At 33.2% G+C, this 13,376-nt stretch overlaps 2 protein-coding genes across 2 annotated transcripts; both read right to left on the reverse strand.

Annotated features, from left to right (window-relative positions):
• Positions 1–1,793: 1,793 nt before the first annotated feature.
• Positions 1,794–3,382, reverse strand: LOC107062127 (uncharacterized). Its single transcript, XM_015312405.1, has 2 exons — positions 3,259–3,382; positions 1,794–3,142 (listed from the first exon to the last, which is right to left on the reverse strand). Exons 1-2 carry the CDS (start codon positions 3,380–3,382, stop codon positions 1,794–1,796), a joined length of 1,473 nt encoding a protein of 490 aa, XP_015167891.1.
• An 8,456-nt stretch (positions 3,383–11,838) lies between these two features.
• Positions 11,839–13,038, reverse strand: LOC107062128 (uncharacterized). Its single transcript, XM_015312406.1, has 2 exons — positions 12,618–13,038; positions 11,839–12,506 (listed from the first exon to the last, which is right to left on the reverse strand). The coding sequence occupies exons 1-2, from the start codon at positions 13,036–13,038 to the stop codon at positions 11,839–11,841; spliced, it is 1,089 nt and encodes a 362-aa protein (XP_015167892.1).
• Between the last annotated feature and the right edge of the window lie 338 nt (positions 13,039–13,376).

The following is a 13,376-nucleotide window of genomic DNA, read 5'->3' on the forward strand; positions in this document are numbered from 1 at the left end:
TGAGAATTTTAATGTAAATTGAGCATATGTGCTTATAATCAATGGAAAAATTTGGTGCATTGAAACATTTTATTAGCACATCTGGTGCACTTTTAATGAGCACACTCATGTCTAGTGAAGTATTGGCACATCTGGTGCACTTTTAATGAGCACACTCATGTCTAGTGAAGTTCGGAATGGATATGATGTACGTAGATCTTATCCTTACCTTGTGAAGATAGAGAGATAGTTTCTGATAGATTCTAAGCTTTAAAAAAGTAACTTCAAAGTAGATACATCCAAGGTGAAATATCTATGATACTTGATGTTGTTGTAAGGGCAACAGACAATGATAACTAACAGGGAAGTGATGCAATTTTTGAAGATCTGTTTGCTTGCAAAACAGTTTACGTAGCTCTGGTGCTTATCAAGGGTTGGGACCATTTGTTCAACTCCAAGATTCTTATTTCAATTTTTATACGATCACATCTTTCTCATATCGATCAAGGCTTTTTTTGGGTTTGAAATAAGGGGACAAGAAGTAAGAGCATAGATCCTTTAGATTCAACATCGTAACTTATCAAAATCACATTACATGAGTTGATTCAAAAATATGAACAAAAGCAACAAAAGAAATACTAAAGTTAATTTGTAATATCTTCACTTCAACCAGCTACTAGCATGAAACCAACAAAATATCTTCACTTCAACCAGCTAGCCGCAAAAACTCAAAAAATTCTTCATTTCAATCAGCTATCAAATAATCAACAAAAATATGGCCACTTCAAAATAGCTATCCTTCTGAAACATATAGAATCACCATTAACTAAGATATAAACCCAAAAAAAGAGTAGGTGTGACCAAATAAAAAAGATACCAGATTAAATATTCATGTCGGACGACGCGACATTATCATCATGGATAAAATTTGTTCTTCTAACCTGTAGAAGGAAAAAAATCAGATTCTTTTAAGATTTCAAGCTAACTTACTTAGGTATAAAAATATTTACCGGCAACTTTTCAGGTACAAATGAAGTAGAAGGCATCCAACAAGCTGACTCAAAAACTCCTCCTTCTGGCTGTACATAGTTAAACTTGCAAGTTCTCGTATTATGGCCAGACTTGTGACATCGACTACAGTTAACTGATGTTTGCTTCTTCTTCATCTTAGTTCTACTTGATCCTACTTCATCTTGTTCTTTCCTTCTCAACTTTTGCTTTCTCCCAGACTTATTTTGTCTTGAAAAGATTGGAGGCAAATGAGGGATCTTCCCTGATTTAGGCCACAACTGTGAACCATTTATTGGAAGAATAGCTGGTTCATAGATTCGCTTATACATTTCCACATTATAGCAGTCATCCACATAATTAATAACCTCGTCATTTTTATGCCAAATTGCCGAAATAGCATGCTTGCAAGGGATTCCTGTAATGGTCCATTTTCTACAGCTACATTTTCTGCCAGCAAGGTCCACAGCCCAAATGTCGCTCACACTTCCGCCAAGAATTTTAAAGTTCCATTCATTCGACTTTTTAGGAATAAAACCAGCAGCATCTTTTTCATTTTTGTGCAGAATACTCTTGATCCGAGGGCAAATATCATCAGAATTCCATTTATCAGCTTTATCCCTGTTAGCTTGTAATCCTGCCATAAGAAGATATCTTAATTTTTCCAACAAAGTGATGATTGGCTTATCTCGAGCATCAAGTATCATACTATTAAACGATTCACACATATTATTCAACAAAATATCACACTTAGCATTGGGAGAAAAATGTGATTTAGACCATTTAGTAGGTTCCTTTTCTTTCAATCATACAGCAGCTTCGGCATCCAATTTAACAATGTCATTGATGCGAGCATTAAAAAATTCCACAGTTGTAGCACTTGCAGCAGCCCAAAGCGCACATTTTAGTGAGGAACCAATAAAACCAGCCCTCTTGAAATTATTATGAAGATGTCTCACGCAAAATCTATGACTCACGGATGGCAAAACTTCATTAAACGCTTCAATGAGACCTTTTTGTTTGTCCGACATAAAGGTCCAATCAACTTGATCATTAATCTCCAAATCATCAATTAAGTAGGTCAAAAACCATGACCATGTCTCCCTAGTTTCCTTTTCTACAACTGCATAGGCCACTAGAAAAATATTATTATTGGCATCCAAGCCAACTGCAGTCAACAACTGATATCCATACATTTGACCCTTCAACCAACACCCATCCACACCCAATATTTTTCTACATCCAGCCTTAAACCCTTCCTTACAAGCAACAAAACAAACATAGATTCTTTGAAATCTATATGGTTTGTTTGGCATTTCGTTTTGAGTTAGCTTCATATACATTGAAGTTCCAAGATTTGACCTTCCAATTTCAAGGCAGTAGTCCCACATGATGGAAAATTGTTCTTTCACATCTCCATCAATTAATGCAAGTGCCTTCTTTTTAGCCTTTTTAGCTTGAGCTAAAGTAACATGAGCTTTAAGTCCCACACTGACCGTGTCTCTAAAGTTAGACAGCTTCCACTCTCTGTTTTGATTGATAGCATCAAGATACATTCTTGCAATGAAAGAAGAGGTTATTGTCTTGTTGCGCTGGTTCCAACGTTTGCAGGTATGCTTGGAATCATAAGTTTTAATCTGAAATGTCTTGTCTCTATGCATTACCGATGCCATAATTACCCATTTACAATCTGAATTTCTACACTTCGCTTTTGCTCTTTTTCCATCATTTTTGATCCACCTAATACTCTTCCCAGCTTTTACCTCATGAATTGATACCGCATTTTTGAACTCCTCCCAGCTTCCAAATGTATATTCTAATGCTAATATAGGATGTTTTGCTTCAGTTTTTGGGTTATGCTTTGGAAAATGAAAGCACTCATTATCAGAATCACCATTCAAACTCTTCTGATCTTCAGAGTCCACACAATCTGAATCTCCATCTTCATTAGACAATTTCCTCAGAACTTTGTCGTTAATAAGTTTCCTTCCATCCTCAAAGCTTTGCTTTTTTTGTCCATGTCTTTCAAGGATGACATCGTCACCGGATAATTCATTTTCTGAATTTTCAAACTCATCAGAATTGTATGTGTCACCACATTCTATATGCTCTTGATTTAATGTACAATTTGTGTGGCCTAGAATCTCACCTGAATCTACTTCAATGTAGGAGTCCAAATGTTCAAAATACAACTCAACTACTCTATCATTCGGGATAAATTTTTAATTAAGAGAGCTTCTACTTCAGTAGACACTAATCTCCACCTATCACCGAACTTTCCAAATTTATGCCAAAATATTTCCGAGTCATTCATATAGCCGCACATAACAGCCATCTGCTTCAAATCTGCTAAATTAAGGTTTTTTGCTTCAACATAATCAAAATAGTCCACCATTCCTCCAACATAAATTTTGCTTGGTTGATGCTTCATTAGTCCCATATGATTAATTTTAATACTAAAAAATCCAGCCTCGAACACCGGATCTGTAAAAAAAAATTATGAGGACCACCTACATATAATATTTTTGGGACCACTAGTGAATATTTTTTACGAGATTAAAGGCTTAGGTTCTGAGACCCTTATCTAAAACTTTATGCATTTGTAGAAAAAACTCAAAACTAACAAAAGACAATACTTTTACCTAGACAGAGACATAAGAAGTCATAAGAGAAACAGTAAAAAGAGTAGTAAAATACACGCAAAACATAAAATATAAAAACAAAAATCTTACCATAATATAGAGTTGATTCTTTGTTACCATTTCTTTTGATGAACATTCTTGGTAATAAAGAAGAACGTAAGTATTTTTACTGCATATAGAATTCTATAGTGAAACTTCAAAGAGATGAAGATGGAGAAAATTAGGGCACCTTTGGCGCTATGGCTTATGAGGAGATGAGAAAGTTTTCGCGATTTATTTTGAAGTGGGACCCGATGTTAAAGTTAACATGAGTTTTTTGATGTATCTGTTAGTTTTAGGTCAAAGGATCAAATTGATCCTCTTTTATAATACATTAAGGACCATATAGATCATGTGAAATATATTAAGGGTCAACATAAAACAACCCTTATACATCAAGGACCATTTTGATCATTTTCTCATGTAAGGCATCTAATTAATGTACGTTTTAATTTGGTGAGAAAAATTATAGGTGTATATAGAATTTTGAAATGATGGGTGAATTATTACTGCAGTATGTGTCATAGATATTGAGATTTGAACTCATTGATGGTATGTTATACTCCCTCCGTTTCATTTTATATGTCACATTTTTATTTTGCACTTGTATTAAGAAATGATGTAACTTTATCCTTTTACCCTTATTTAATTTTTTTGGAACTCAAGTTTTCAATCAATGAATATGAATAGTCGATGATAACATCACTGTGCCCATCGCTATAACAGAACTGTACGTGAGATTTTCACCTCATACGGCTCCTCAGAGGTCACAAATAAATCTAAGGGCCCTTTCCTATTCTTTATCTTGCTATGTTTGTTAGATAGAGTATCGAAGGAGCAAAGGAGGAGATAGCAATAGCATTAGTAGGAGCAGCAAGAAGTGAACGAAAGTGAGCTTGGAATTGTTACTTTCCAAAAATCTTGCTTCAAATCAAAGAAAGAAGGTCTATTATCCCACGTAGTTCGTCGGTCAAACCAATGATTCTCTTCTCAAAGTAATAGAGAGAGTCCTTTTCTAGTTAGTTTTTCTAAGTTGGTCAAATGTATATTTTCAAGGCTAATAACTCACAAGGGTAAAAAAGGAACAATATGGTAATTTATGCATTGATTTTATGAAATGACAAGTATTATGGACCAACTATTTATAGAAATGGATGACATATAAAATGGGACGAAGGGAGTATTATTTAATACTACTAGTTTTTAATATACATATTTGATTTAATTATATAAAAACACTATAATAAGATTTATGTAAAAAGCGCTACCAATATTATGAAAAACTTTAAAATTTTGAAAGATTTATGGAAAAAAAAAGTATTAATTAAAATGTCAACAATGCTACCAATAACCACTTAGAGAAGTTTTACCCACTTGTAGAAAGAAAAAAACAAAATAGATATAAAATTTAAATTTCTAGCCTCATTTACAGATGTGCACCCAACCATCACCTTATCTGATACTTTAAGTGTGGGCTCACAGATTTATATTTAAGTATTTTTTTTAAAGAAATGTTATACTACAATATATCATATCGGAAGGAGAGCATTGTTTTGCGTGCACTCGAATAACCCGGCTTGGATACGACCCTGAAGAAATGATCACAATGGTCCTTAATGTATGAGTAATGCTTTTTCTTTTAATATATTTCATTCGATTGGATGGTCTTTAATTTATAACAAAAATATTCATTTTGGTCCTTAATATATTTCATTTGATCGAAATGGTCTTTAATATATGACAAAAATATTTATTTTGATCCCAATATATTTCACTTGATTAAAATAATCTTTAATATATAATAAAACGTGTTCTTTTTTATCTTTTTAACTTAAATCTAATAAATTTATAAAAGCAATTAGTGTATGTATTCATTTTGGTCCTTTTAACTTAAATCTAATAAATTTATAAAAGCAGGTGTTAAATTTAAATGTAAGTCCACCTGGTTAAGAAACTTCACTATTGTTGTCTTCTATTCTCTCTTGAGGGGAAAAAAACTTGGGGAAAAAATATGAATGGCCGCTTTTCGTGACTTTTTCTGGGCAACAGTTTATTTTTATCTTTGACCTCAAATACAAGATATCAACCATGCACGTCGGAAAAAAATAATGTACTATTCCAACTATTTTAATTAATTTATTTTCTTTTCTTTTTAATGCATTTAAAAAAAAGGTCACAAATTTAATTTCAACTTACACATTTAAGACGATAAAATTAATAAATATTTTAATACATTTAAAATATAATTTAAGATCACAAAATAAACAATATCACATATAGTAGGATGAAAAGAATAGCTATTAGGTGATTTCTAATTCCTGTTATTCAAGTCTTGTCAAATAAAGTTATTCGATATATCTGCTAGTGTCAATAAATTAGTCGAAGTGGTCACTACAGTATTGACAAGAAACCATGCTTGTTCATTTTCCTCGTAAAATTGAAAAGAGTTCCACCCCTCCAGAATAAGCCTGGGCCAGTCCGTCCGGTTTTGGCCCATTAAGGCCGGCCCGAAAATCCTGGAATTGACACCCGACCCACATATTTAGTGTGTATATTTAGTATATATTAGTAATATGTATATAATATAATGAAAATATTTTATTATATTAAGTAGTATATTTAGTATATATTATAAGTATATATAGAATATAATGTAAGTATTTTATTATAGGGAAAAGGGTCAAAAATACCCCTCAACTTTGTTTTATTGTTTGACTATACCCTTACCGTTAAAACGAAGTTATTTTTACCCCTGCCATCTACAAACTCATCACATTTACCCCTCAATTGGATGGAAACCCCCAAATCAACAAAAATAACCCGATTTACTTAAATTAACCAATTTTAACCCGATTCCGATCCATCTAATAGATGACCCGCTTTGTTCATCTTCATCTTGAGATCAAGGCAAAAAACAATGGAGGAAAATACATTTTCAAAGACATGAATAACATTTTCATAACCTAATGGGATTAAGTAAATACAAGTAAGTAAGCCTAAAACCTCAACTTCCCCAACCTTCCTACTTCCCAGACGATTAAACCCATCGTCGCCGTAATCACTGTTCCGGCACCATTACAAAGCCCAAGCAATTCAGTCAGAAGCTTTTATGTCATAATCATGAGATGTTTCAATCGATTTATTTCTAATTCTCTGTATCACCGTTCCAGAACTATTTCCACATATCTAACACCTTATGTGCATTCACAATTCCACAGTCCAAGATTCAAAAAAATTCTGAAACCCATTTCTACAGCTTTACTAAACCGTTAATTAGTTCAAATTTCACAACATCAGCTCACGAATCAAAGTTGGCTCCATCAGGGAGAGTATCAGCGATAGTTAATGAGATTTCGAATTTAACTTTGCTGGAAGTATCAGATTTAGGGCAGGTTCTAAGGAAGAGAATGGGGTATTGAAAAGATGCCTGTAATGGCATAATGATGCCCGAGACGTGAGCTGCGAAAAAGACGGAAAAGAAGGCAAAGAAGAATGTTTGATTTGAAGCTCAAGGAAGTGATGAAGATGAACAGTAGGAAATAGGGAGACAGATAAATTAGGTTAAAAATGAAGATGAACATAGGTGGGTTGTATCATTTGATGGGTCGAGTGAGGTTAAAATTGGTTAATTTAAGTAAATCGGGTTATTTTTGTTGATTTGGGGGTTTCCATCCAATTGAGGGGTAAATGTGATGAGTTTGTAGACGGCAGGGGTAAAAATAACTTCGTTTTAACGGTAAGGGTATAGTCAAACAATAAAACAAAGTTGAGGGGTATTTTTGACCCTTTTCCCTTTATTATATATAAATAAAATGTAATCAATCTATGTCATACATAGTTAAATTATAACAAAATTAAATAGATAACAATACAATATATTGATAATTGACTCAAACTTTCGAATTAATAAATGATAATAAAAGGAATTTGTCTGAGTCCGGCCCGTTAGCCCGGTGGGCCAAAACCCGACCCGAATATTTTAGCCCCATAAAATTGCTTATTGGGTCACGGACAAGTTTTTCAGTGGATTTATTGTTGTTAGACCTATACCAGCCTGGCCCATTAGTGGAGAACCCGATCCAGCCCAATCCAGTATATCAAGATTTTTTTTTTATGGGTCGGGCTGGCTCTGCCTGACCCAGTTTATGGGTCGGGCTGGCTCTGCCTGACCCAGTTTATGGGTCGGGCTGGCTCTGCCTGACCCAGTTTATGGGTCGGGCTGGCTCTGCCTGACCCAGTTTATGGGTCGGGCTGGCTCTGCCTGACCCAGTTTATGGGTCGGGCTGGCTCTGCCTGACCCAGTTTATGGGTCGGGCTGGCTCTGCCTGACCCAGTTTATGGGTCGGGCTGGCTCTGCCTGACCCAGTTTATGGGTCGGGCTGGCTCTGCCTGACCCAGTTAACAGGTTTACCCCTCCTTCACTGAAAATACGATTCTTGTTGAAATTATTTTGTTAAAGAGACATAGACCACAGTAAAGTTTCACCTGGAGAGAGTAGAAAACAGAGCAAATACACAAGAAGGGAAACAAGATTTGTACCTTATCAAAAAAGGAAACATATTTATAAAAAAACAATATTGTCACTCGATAACAGGCATGAACATACATGCAACTTAATATTAATACAACAACAATTGAAATTGAGAAAAAATCATGCTACTTATTAAGTAAAACACATACATACATACATAAAAATCAAAATTAAATAGGAAGACTAAACCTCTGTTCAAAACCCATATTACAAAAATAAGACATTGGCCTTAGGCCCCCAATTTTAAAACACATATTACAAAAATAAGACATTGGCCTTAGGCCCCCAATTTTAGGGGGCCTCAATTTTTTACCAAGAATAAATTATGTGTTAATTTTTTAAAGAAAAATATTAATTATTTATGATAAAAAGTATATATTTAAAATTATTATTTTATTCTCTTCAACCCAATTCAAATAGAAAAAATCAAGAAAATATTATTTTATTTTCTTACACTCTCTCTACTTATACTCACATTATTTTCTTTTTTAACTCCTTTTACACTCTCTTCTTTTAATTGTTGATAAGTTAGAGTAATATTCTGTCAAAATTATCAATTAATAGTCAAAAAGTGTTGATTAATAGTCGAAAAGTGTTGAACAAATTGAATTGTAAATTCTTTTTCCATTTCTTCTTAGATTTTCAAGCATTACAACAACCATAGTAAAATGTGGGGTAACCAAATTATCAACTTCATCAAAGCTATTGTTCTAACTCTTATATTTATTTGAAATTTTGTCAACTTATTACTGTAGAACTATGTTAACAATTCATATAATGATTGCCCGAGTAAAATAATATTTTTTAACGTTGAATTAATAAAATCTTATTTAAAACTAATAATTGAAAAAGAAATCGAATAAATCATTTATATATATAAAAAAAATAGTAGGTAATACTTTGCATTTAAAAATGTAAGAATTTTTTTTTTAAATAAATGCATGTGAAGTTTATTTAAATTTTAGGCCTCTAATTAAGATTTCGCTTTAGGCCTCCAATTACGTTGAGCCGCCCCTGCATCCTCCTCCTTAGATAGTTCCAAACAGTAATTTCACTCTGAAAATACGACTCTTCTTCGTCTTCGAATTTTTGCATAATTTTCTTGAAAACCCAAAAGAACATTTCGCCTCCGGAAATCAGAAAACAGAGGGAAAACACAACATGGGAAACAGGGTAGGTGAACAGAACAGAAGCAGTGGAAGCCAAAGAGAGAGAAGTAAAGAAAATCATAACATTGTGTACGAGGTTGGAGAAATTTCTGTAAATAAGATGAGAAGAGAATCTGTGCTTAATAGCGTATATTAAAGAGTATAGGAGGAAAGAAGTGACAGAAATTCTCATTGTTTTGGGATGGGTGGTAAAAGGATCAGTACCTTGATATTTTAGCAGAATAAAGTTGAGGAAAATGGTAAAGAAGAATCCAAGAATTGTGAGGGGACTACTCTGTTCCTGCATGAAAATGAAATTGAAAAAGGTTCTCCATGGCTGGAGGACAATTCTTGCATTATAGGCCATTATTAATTATTTGAAGAAGAAGAAGCTAAAGGCAAATAAAAAAGGGTTGATCGATGATGAAGGAGGAGAAAGGGTGTGTTTTATATAGAGGAAAGTTATTCGAAGGTAGACACCAAACTATATTATAATGTAGGCAATATAAGTTTGACAAAGTTTTAACGCCAGATTTAATTTCTAGTTTCGATTGTGACATTATGAACTTTCACTTCATTTTTTAATTGGTATGTCTGATAAGTTTGACACATTTTAAAAAAGTGGAAAAACACAAAGGGAAAATACCATTGGTAATGGTTTGTATATGAAAAACTACTATTACTATTTGTAATTAGAGGCGACTTCGAAAAATTAAGCTCGGATAAAAATTGTATAAAATTTATATATAATGGTATAAATTTTGTACAACAAACTAGGAATAAAATTCAGTCCAAAACTATAAATATGGGTGTTTTTATAAAATATAAGTTTGGATGATCTTTAAATTTTTTAATATCACAAATTTTAGTTTTTTTTCGCGAACTTGGGATGTTTATCTAATATATTTGCCAAATAATAATAAATTATATGACTAAACTTTAATTTTCAATTTTTTTTTCCAAATATATTTATGGTCGAACAAGCATGTTGCACTTTTTGTTTGGTTGTATATATGCAACTAGTAATCACCATGAAGGTTCCTTAAAAGAAAATTTGACTTTTCATTTTCAGGATATCCAAATGAAAAATATGGCGTTCCTCAATTCTTCATTCTTAATAAGAGGGAGTTTTTTCCGTCCGCCGAAGGAAACTTACATAATATATTATATTAAGAAAATATTTACCATTTATAGCAATAAAATTTTCTTTTTTATTTGATCACTTTTAATATATTTATAATACAATTTTAATATATATTACTGAGAACAATTTATAAAACACATATAATACAAGTTTTATTAATAGATAATACATTTATCACACATTTTAATATAATCTGTCAATTTCTTACCAAACAAGCATAATATATTTTAAAATAGTTATAATACATATATATTACATACATAATTTGCTTTTAATACATATTGCAGATTTATTATAGTATTGCTATGTATTACTGTAAATGGTAATAAATAAAAAATATCGCCAAAATCAATAATTATTTATTAAAAGTTATTCATTCAAGTAATTTTTCCTTTTTCCCTCCCTTTACTTTTGCCTTAACTTGCCCATCCAATATAGTTCTATCATGTTGCTTTAGTAAGATATATTCTTCAACTTTTTTTCACGTTCTTTCCAAAAATCAATTAATTTCCATTACAAACCTAATTTCTTTCAAATTAAAAACTCCATTATTTTCATATTATATAATAACTCTTCCTAGATTTCTCTATATATTCAACTTCTTAACAAAATTAAAGTGCATAACAATATATATATATAAAACATGAAATCTGCCGCAAGAAATTTCTACAGCTAAATTATATTATTATTCTTGTTTCTCACTAAGGCTAAAAGAGAGTAAGAGATTTCTTCGATACTCTTAGTTCTTCATAATATTATATAGGCGTTGGTTAATACGGGATGAAAATCTATATACTTCCTCCATCCTATTTTATATGAGGTAGTTTGACTCGGCACGGAGTTTAAGAAAGAAAGGAAGACTTTTAAAACATGTAGTCTAAAATGAATTATATAAATTTGTGTGGCTGTAAATCATTTCATTAAGAGTAAAATAGACATTTTATAGTTAAATTGATTTTTTTGGTAAGTAAATTTTTATTTACCAAGTAAGAATTACATCCCGCAAAAAAAAAAGTGTAGTATGGACAACTCCCAAACTTACACTAGCAACAAACTAGTCAAACCAAATCTCCTATCATTATGAATAGAAATTTAAAAGCATAAGCCTATTTGCTAGCTTACTACAATGTTGAGCTCTACTATGAATATCCTGAATGATCTGCCTAACTACTTGATCTGTTGTTCTTTGCCGAGTGCCAAACACTCTAGCATTTCTTTCCTTCTATATGTGATACACCCCACCTGCTAATGCCATCCGATACACCTCCTGCTGGGCAATTTTCCCCTTAGCATTTGCCACAACCCATTCCACTTCACTCTTCCAATCTAGAACTTACCTGGCAATTCTCAACCATTGCAGTGGTTTACCCATATTTTTGTTGCATAATTGCACTGAAACAACAGATGGTCAATGTCTTCGTTCTCCTCTTGACATAGAGGGCAAAGCATATCTTCCAAATTCACCCAACAAGCTAATCTGTCCTTTGTTTGGAGCCTTTTATGGAGTGCAAGAAACAGATTAAATACCCATTTTGGCACTTCTTTGTTATTGCAGACTAGTCTTCTCCATGGAATCTTTGGCCATTCTTCTCTAAGCAATCCATAAATCTTTCTAATAGAGTAGCTAGGCAACTGTGTGACTTCGTTTTCAGTCATCCCTGCTATATCAAAAGTCTTCTTAGCACTCAGAATCTGTTGTACCATCCAGGAAGCTTGTTGCGCCTGCGCCTCCCATACTGCGCCATCCTTTATATAATAGAGATGCACCCATTTAACCCACAATGCATCCTTCTTCCTGCAAATATTCCACAATAGTTTACCGATTGCAGCATGGTTCCACTGGTATATATCAAGAATATTCAGCCCACCAGCAACTCTAGGCAGACATAGTCTCTCCCAAGCAATAAGAGATCTCTTCGATATTTCACATCCACCAGTCCACAAGAATGTTCTACATGTAGCATCAATCACCTGGATCACTTTCTTTGGCAAGACAAATACTTGAGACCAAAATACTTGAATTGAGAATAATATAGACTTCACAAATTCGCTAGAGCATTTTATCAATCAATGGTAAAAACTGCATAATTGTGACTTTTTTAGTACTTGGGGGAATACCCAAGTACTTGAAGGGCAGGGACCCTTTTGTGAACCGTAAAGCTGCCAGAATAGCTTGTTGAACCTCTTGTTTAACCCCTCCAAAATATATAGACTCTTGTCAATATTAGCATCCAGCCCAGAAGCCCTTGAAAATAACTGAAATGCTTGATAAAGTAGCTGAGCAGATTTCAAATTACCTTTACAAAATAATAAAAGATCATCAGCAAAGCTAAGTTGAGTAAGCTTCAATTGTTTACACCTCGGATGAAACATGAAATGTTTGTGCCCCTGTAAACCCTTCAAAATCCTTGTGAGATACTCCATAACAAGCACAAACAAGTAGGAAGACAAAGGATCTCCTTGTCTTAATCCTTTCTTTGCTGGGAATGGAGCTAGAGGGGAGTCATTCACAATGACCGAGTATGAAGCAATTTTCACACAAGTCATGATCTATTGAACAAACATAGTTGGGAATTGCAAACAGTTTAGTATTTGCTCGAGATAGGGCCACTCCACAGAATCATACGCCTTTCTCATATCAATCTTCAACATACACCTAGCAAAAATACCTTTCCTACTGTACCTCTTCACAAGCTTATGACTTAAAATGATGTTATCAGAATAGCTTGTTGAAACTTTTGTGAACCGTAAAGCTGCCAGAATAGCTTGTTGTTGCACTCTATTAAGGCAATTGACACTCTTCATAATTGGAATATCCACAACAGGTATTTGCACAACAGCTGATCCCAATAATCCAACATAGAACTCCTTAATTTCCTTCTCAA

This window comes from Solanum tuberosum, unplaced genomic scaffold (assembly GCF_000226075.1).
Source record: "Solanum tuberosum cultivar DM 1-3 516 R44 unplaced genomic scaffold, SolTub_3.0 scf00201, whole genome shotgun sequence".
Lineage (NCBI taxonomy): Eukaryota > Viridiplantae > Streptophyta > Magnoliopsida > Solanales > Solanaceae > Solanum > Solanum tuberosum.

Coding starts and splice junctions, on each gene's coding strand:
- LOC107062127 (XM_015312405.1), bottom strand. CDS start 3,382: ATGGTGGACTATTTTGATTATGTTGAAGCAAAAAACCTTAATTTAGCA. Junction 3,143..3,258: donor GCATAAATTTGGAAAGTTCG/GTGATAGGTGGA, acceptor ACATTGAAGTAG/ATTCAGGTGAGATTCTAGGC.
- LOC107062128 (XM_015312406.1), bottom strand. CDS start 13,038: ATGACTTGTGTGAAAATTGCTTCATACTCGGTCATTGTGAATGACTCC. Junction 12,507..12,617: donor AAAGGGTCCCTGCCCTTCAA/GTACTTGGGTAT, acceptor TCTCAATTCAAG/TATTTTGGTCTCAAGTATTT.